Below are 7571 nucleotides of genomic sequence, written 5' to 3'. Positions count from 1 at the left end.
GGGACATGCCATGTATTAGTGGGAAACTCTAGAGAGAGAGAGACACCTCCATAATGATCTTCCAATTCAATATTGGAATGATCTTAAGAGTGTAATGAGGAGGAGGCACATTCCCACCTACTATGGAAGGGAGCTTACGAATAAGCTCCAAAGGCTCCAACAAAGGGAAATGTCTCTAGAACAGTACAAGCAACAAATGGAGCTTTACATTATGAGGGGACATGACATTTATAGTAGCCAAGATGAGGCTACTACTTCCTCTAGTAATAGTGAGGAAGAAGCAAGTGAACTAGAGGATAATGTGGAGTCTGCTTTTCCCTATGAAAGGGAGCGCTTAATGATTAGGAGACTCCTCAATAACCAACCTAGTGGTACCCTATCACAAAGGGAGAACATTTTTCATACTAGATGAAAAGTTTTAAACAATGCATGTTCTCTCATTGTTGATAGTGGCTCATGACGCAACTGTTGTAGCACTAGATTGGTTGAGAAGTTAGATTTAACTACTAGTCCTCATCCTAAACCTTATCAACTTCATTGGCTTAATGAGGATGGTGACCTAGTAGTTGACCAACAAGTAAAGGTCAAGCTTTCCATTGGGAATTATGAAGAAGAGGTGCTATGTGATGTAGTACCAATGAAAGCTTGTCATATCTTATTAGGAAGGCCATGGCAATTTGATAAGAAAACCATGCATAATGGCCTTACTAACGAGATTACCTTTACTCATAAAGAAAAGAAATTTGTACTTCATCCTCTTTCTCCTCAACAGGTGGCTGAGGATCAAGCACAAATGAAACTCAAAAGAGAGTGTGAAAAGATTTAAAAAAAAAAAAAAAAGAGAAAAAAAAAGTCCATGAAAAATAAGGACAGAGAGGAATTTAGGGAGAAAAGAGTTCCCTCCCTAGAGGTTGTTACTCAAGAGAAAGAAATTTCTAAACAAACCCTCTTGATTCAACAACCCTCTTTTATCCTTCTTTGCAAAGGAACTCTCACTTGCACTGCCACATCTAGTGGACATGAGACTTTTCCTAAAGGGGTAAAATTTCTTTTAAAGGAATTTGATGATCTATTTCCTCCCGAGGGTCCAATGGGCCTTCCTCATTTGAGAGGAATAGAACATCAAATTGATTTGGTGCCTGGGGCTAGCCTACCCAATAGGCCTCCCTATAGGACCAACCCCTAAGAGACTAAAGAAATAGAGTCTCAAGTCCAAGAGTTGTTGTAGAAGGACTGGGTTTGAAAAAGCTTAAGTCCTTGTGCTGTACCTGTGTTGTTATTGGTTGATCGATGTCGTACTCGGTCAAATAAATGCAATTAAAATGCAGTACTAGGAAGTGACTCCTAGGTCGTCTCCCAAGGATCAGTTCTTTTTGTCAAAGGATCAAACACGTAGTTGGGGGGGTTTTGAGCAGATTATCGAAATTAAATAAAATAGAGCAGAGATATGAATTAATTACAGTAATTAAAATAGGTCAGATCTTTGAACATAATGCACTTCTGATATCCTTGTCGCCACCGGCCCGAAACGGGCTTTCGGCATTCGCGAAGGATGGTTGGACTCTTTTATTTGTTTAAAAATATGGATTGCTAGAATGACTTATTCTCAAACTGAGACCTTGTCAAACGAGCAATTTTATTAAAAGGCTCACCAATCCATGTTAATCCCAAGCGGGACCCTCCATGGATTAGCGGTTTTCATAAAAAGGAAGGGTTCGTGGAGTCGCCACCAATGTTTTACTCAAAACATTGGAAAAAGAAGTTTAAGGCAATTGATTCAAAAATCGACTTCGGCCATGACAACCAGAGTCGGGTAAGGGAGTCGGTTACGCGTGGGGAAGGTGTTAGCACCCCACAGCGCCCCTTTCGGGTTCCCTATGACAGATTATTTAAAAATAATAGTGCGAAATTACTAAATTACCCCTATTTATTCTAAGCAATTATAAATTAACTATCTACATTATGACAGTTTAAATATGTACACACAGAAAGCGGTAAAAGAAGGGACTTTAAAGAGATAAACCTTTGAAGCGTGCTTTCTTATATATCTTGACAGAAATTGGGAAGCGTTTTGGCGTTCCCTCCCTCTACAAGACCGCTCGCTCCCTCCTATAAAATTTTAACTATGGAAATCCGGAGGATTTCCCTTCGACTAAGTTCGAATCTCCAAGCTAAATGCTCGGAATTCCAGAACTTCGTCGGATCGACTCCCAGAGAGATTTTTAGGGCAGAACACTGCTCAAAAACCCCAGAATACTCAAGGAGGGAGTCAAAACTGTGTGGAAAAGTGTAGAATGACGTCCCATTGACGTCATATTTATAGGGAAGAGGCTCAATACGGTTTATGAGGGTCAATACGGTCAACATTGAAATTTTGAACTACAATACGGCCGTATTGAATTCAATACGGCCGTATTGAAGTTCAAAAACCTCAATACAGCCGTATTGAAGTTCAGTGCGGCCGTATTGAAGTTCAGTGCAGCCGTATTGAATTCAATGCAGCCGTATTGAAGTTCAGAAACTTCAATACGGCCGTATTGAGTTCAGTGCGGCCGTATTGAAGTTCAAAATGTTCAATACGGCCGTACTGAACCTCTGGGAGGCCGTATTGGGCTTCATTCCTCCCACTTTTCTTATTTTAGCTATCCTAAGACCTCTAGACCTATAGAGAACCCTCCTTGGGCCTTCTGGAAGCCCTTCTGGCTGATCTTCCTTCAGTCTTCGAGAGTCTTCAAGCTTTATTTCCGACCCGGACAATTTTGGGGGTCTACAATCCTCGGTTCACGAAAGATAATCTATCCGAACTTAATCCTGTTCAGTCCAGATTAACCAACTATGTGAAGATTAACCTGAGCCCTCACTACACGAATTAAGCAAATGTGAACCTTGTCAGAACTCCTTCCTCAGGATTAAGCAACCTGAGATATTGAACGCAAACAACCAGAGTCATTGAGCATGACTCAGATGTTGAACACCTCATAATAGATACCTCACAAGGGAGAATCAAGTAGAGTAGAAATGCATTGCACAGAGAACCTCCATCAGAGGGTTGCAATCTGCCCAAGGGCCCAACCCTAGGGTTTTAGCCCTCCATAAAATCAAAATGCAGCAGTAGAGACATAATGCTAAACATCAAAATGAATGGAATAGTGCAGAATGAAAATGGTAGCAAAGTGGGAAAACTTGAAGAAAATGAAAAATGCAGGACAACAATAGAACAATGAACTGAACAACAGAAAACAAATATTGCACAAGAACAGCAAGAACGTAAATTAAAACAGAGCAATGAAGATGAAACAAAACTGTATAGATGAATAGGTAATACTGGGTCAGATTCTGTCTCACAAGGAAGAACAAGAAAAAATAGAGAAAAACAAGGCTGAAAAACAAAACAAAAATTCCATCACATAATGGAGGCTGACCCCTTGCATGGCAATAATCCCTAGGTTAAGTCTGACCTAGAATGACTAATGGGCCCCCAAAAAATACAAGTCTGACCTAAACTACAATAAAATAGAATATAAAATGAAATTAAATACTGAGGTGAAAAATGGTGCAGTGGTGACATGGCAGATGACGTGGCAGCTCCTCTTGAAGTTCAAAAATTAATTCCAAGCCCAAATAATTATTAAACTGCCCTGAAAATAAAAATTGGAATTATCAGATTCAGAAAATTCAAATTAGTTAAAATATGAATTACCAGTCCAATTAAAGCCCAAATAGAAAATAGTGCAGAATATAAATAATTAAGCACAGATTAGAGATTAAAATAAGTACAGAAAGGTAAGAAAATAAAGGAAAATAATGACTCATCAAATTTTCCCACACTTAGCCTTTTGCACTCCTGGGTAAAATCAAAAAGTAGAGCAAGGAACAATTCCAAAGACAGTAATGAGAGTGACACAACAGGAAGAAATAGAAACAAGAATACACACAAGAAAACAAACAGATTTACACAATCCTCAATGAATCCTGGGAAAAGAAAAGGAGTAGACAACATCCAACACACAAAGAGTCAGAGAAACTAGATACTTATAGAAATCATTCAAGCATTTCAAAACATGGCAAGACAATCAATCAACTCAAGAGGTGAATCAAAAGCAATAGAACCTCACAAGATGCACTGTATCACTGTATCTCTCAAGTGTCTAGACAACTATATACTCTCAAAGCACTCATGAAAAACAAGCAACAGATAGACTTGGCAAGCCTCTAAAATCAACACCGAATAAACATGCACAAAAGGATCATAAGGTCTTTTCAGGGTTGTAATGTGGTCACGGACAAGGTAGAGGATAAAATATGGGATAAGTAGCTACAAACTAGAGGAACTAGAGGAGCAATGGGGAATAAGTAGGAAATAAGCATAAGAGCAAACCCAAAAACCTCTAATAAACCTCTAACACCAATTATTTTCCTTTTCCTCAAACAAAACAATTTCTCTTTTATTCACTATTATTATTTTTTTTATATTGATTTCTTTTTTCATTTTCATTTCAATTTTTTTTTTCGATTATTTCATTTTTTTTTTCATTTGATGAATGAATAGTACATCATGAAACACTAAGACATATACAGCAGGAAGAATCAACTAGCCAAAATACAATAACCAATGAGACACCCCCACACTTATTCAAGAACTTATTCCCAAAACAATTCCAAAGCTCCGAAAATTCCCTAAGGTTAAGGTCATAATGGTTTTTCACTTAAGGCTTGTAATGAGCTTCAAACAAAGAAAGGGAATACAGGCTCAACAAGGGTTAACAAAGGAATTAATTCGGGGTAAGCTTATTTGGCTAGAGGCTTATCAGAACAAAAATGCCTTAATCATATCGAAACATGCATGTGAATCAAGAAGTATCAAACAGAGTCAAGACAAGGAAACTGTGCAAGCAATCAAGAGGCATAACACACAAGAAAGAACAGAGAGTGGCTCAAATCCTCACACAGGGTATATCTTCACAATTAAAACAACCTCTCAAACCTCAAAGTCATCTTTCCAAGCAGAGAAAAGCAGGGATTTCAAACCATACAATACCAAGAAACTCCTATCCAAGAATGAAGTAAGTGCCTACAAACTATCAAAACCCAGAAATCAAAGAGAAACATGCAAAATTGTACATAACAACTAAACATAAAACCTAAACCCAAAAATAACAAATAAACCCTAAAAGCATATAACCAAAACAGTCCCCCCCACACTTAAACTACACATTGTCCTAATGTGGCACAAACAGAAGATCAGAGCAATCAGAATAATCAATAAATTTGGACAAGTGCAATAAAAGTAAAGAAGGAGAAGAAAAAAGAAAACTCCCTAAATCATGGTGGGAGAGAAGCAGGTTCAAGCAGAGACATCTCCTCTACAAAAACATCCAACAAAGATGGATTACTGAGGAATGGATTTAGCCAGTGCCCATTGACTTTAAAGCTCTTATCTGTGGATTCACTTTTGATCTCAACTGTACCATAAGGATAAACATCATTAACAACAAAAGGTCCAATCCACTTTGATTATAACTTAGCACCCATGAGTCTAAGTCGAGAATTGTACAACAGAACTTTCTGGCCAACCACGAAGTCCTTCCTAGCTATGAAGCTTTCATGGAACTTCTTGGTTTTCTCCTTGTAGAATTTTGAATTCTCATAGGCTTCCAAGCAGATCTCGTCAAGCTTATTTAGTTGCAACCTCCTTTCCTCACCAGCCTGATCAATGGAGAAGTTGCAGGTCTTCACAGCCCAGTAGACCTGATGCTCAACCTCAACAGGTAAATGACATGCCTTGCAAAAGACAACCCGATAAGGAGACATCCCTATAGGTGCTTTGTAGGCAGTCCTATGCGCCCAAAGAGCATCATCCAACTTGTTACTCCAATCCTTTTTGTTGGGCTGGACAATCTTCTCTAAGATTCTCTTGATCTCCCTATTTGAAATTTTGGCTTGCCCATTGGTTTGGGGGTGGTAGGGTGTAGAAATTCTGTGCACTACCCCATACTTCTTGAGCAAAGCTTGCATAGATTTGTTACAAAAATGGGTGCCTTGATCACTAACAATAGCTCTGGGTACTCCAAACCTATAAAATAGGTGAGATCTAACAAAATCTACAACAACCCGAGCGTTATTAGTTCTGGTGGGTTTGGCTTCCACCCATTTTGAAACATAATCAACAGCTAAAAGAATGTAGGAAAAACCAAAAGAAACAGGAAAGGGACCCATGAAATCAATACCCTAGACATCAAACACCTCACAGAATAGCATGCACTGCTGAGGCATCTACTGTCTCCATGTAAGGGATCCTCTTGCATGTTGACACTGCTCACAAGTGCTACAAATCTTCCACGCATCTTTGAAGATGGTGGGCCAGTAGAAACCATAATCGAGCACCTTGCAAGCTGTCCTCTGAATGCCTAGATGGCCACTTGGTGCAGAAGAGTGACAAAACTGCAGGACTGAATTGATCTCATGATTTGGTATGCATCTCCTAATCACCTAGTCACTGCATAACTTCCACAAATAGGGGTCATCCCAAATATAATGCTTAGCATCACTCTTAATTTTATCAATTTGAGCTCGTGATGCTAAGGGAGGAAAAACATAAGCAACTAAAAAATTAACAGCGTTTGCAAACCAAGGGGTGGTAGAAGAAACAGAAACAGAATAAACAATAAACAAATTTTCATCAGGAAAATTATCCTGGATGGGCAAGACGTCAGCACTATCCTCAGCTCTTTCAATTCTGCTGAGATGGTCTGCCACTAAATTCTGAGCTCCACTCCTATCCCGGATATCCAAATCAAACTCCTGGAGCCAGAGCATCCACCTAATCAATTTGGGCTTTGACTTAGCCTTTTTTAGCAGGTACTTTAGAGCTGCATGATCAGTATAGACAATAACACGAGAACCAAACAAATAAGATCTAAATTTATCAAGAGCAAAAAAAATGGCAAGAAGCTCTTTCTCTGTGGTAGTGTAGTTTGCTTGGGTAGCGTCCAAATTCCTGGAAGCATAATATATCACTCGAGGCAACTTGTCAACTTTCTGTGCCACGACAGCTCCCAATGCATAATTGGATGCATCACACATCAGCTCGAATGGGACTATTCAATCAGGTGCCTGAATGATTGGAGTGGTGGTGAGTGCTTCCTTGAGGCAGTCAAAAGCCTGTTTACACCTGTCATCAAAAACAAAATCAACCTCTTTCTACAGTAGATTGGGTAGCGGAAGGGCCTTCTTGCTGAATTCTTTGACGAAGCGCCTGTAGAAACCTGCATGGCCAAGAAAAGATCAAACCTCTCGCACGCAAGAGGGGTAAGGCAACTGTGAAACAATAGAGACTTTTGCAGGATCTACTTCTATGCCCTTACTAGAAATAATATGCCCTAAAACTATACCCTGTTCTACCATGAAGTGAAATTTTTCAAAATTGAGAACAAGATCAGTTTCAATGCATCTATTAAGCACTCTATCCAAATTATCTAAGCATGTGTCAAAAGAGGATCCATATACAGTAAAATCATCCATAAACACCTCTATGCAATTTTCAAGAAAATCAGAAAAGATACTAAGCATGC

At 39.1% G+C, this 7571-nt stretch overlaps 1 protein-coding gene across 1 annotated transcript; it reads right to left on the bottom strand.

The window, feature by feature from the left end:
• Positions 1–5322: 5322 nt before the first annotated feature.
• Positions 5323–6015, bottom strand: LOC145956293 (uncharacterized). Its single transcript, XM_083071869.1, has 2 exons — positions 5529–6015; positions 5323–5462 (listed from the first exon to the last, which is right to left on the bottom strand). Exons 1-2 carry the CDS (start codon positions 6013–6015, stop codon positions 5323–5325), a joined length of 627 nt encoding a protein of 208 aa, XP_082927995.1.
• Positions 6016–7571: the final 1556 nt, after the last annotated feature.

Source organism: Cajanus cajan, chromosome 3 (genome assembly GCF_000230855.2).
Source record: "Cajanus cajan strain Asha chromosome 3, NIPB_CcT2T_4, whole genome shotgun sequence".
In the NCBI taxonomy this organism is placed as follows: domain Eukaryota; kingdom Viridiplantae; phylum Streptophyta; class Magnoliopsida; order Fabales; family Fabaceae; genus Cajanus; species Cajanus cajan.
This window is presented reverse-complemented; position numbering and strand designations above follow the sequence as displayed.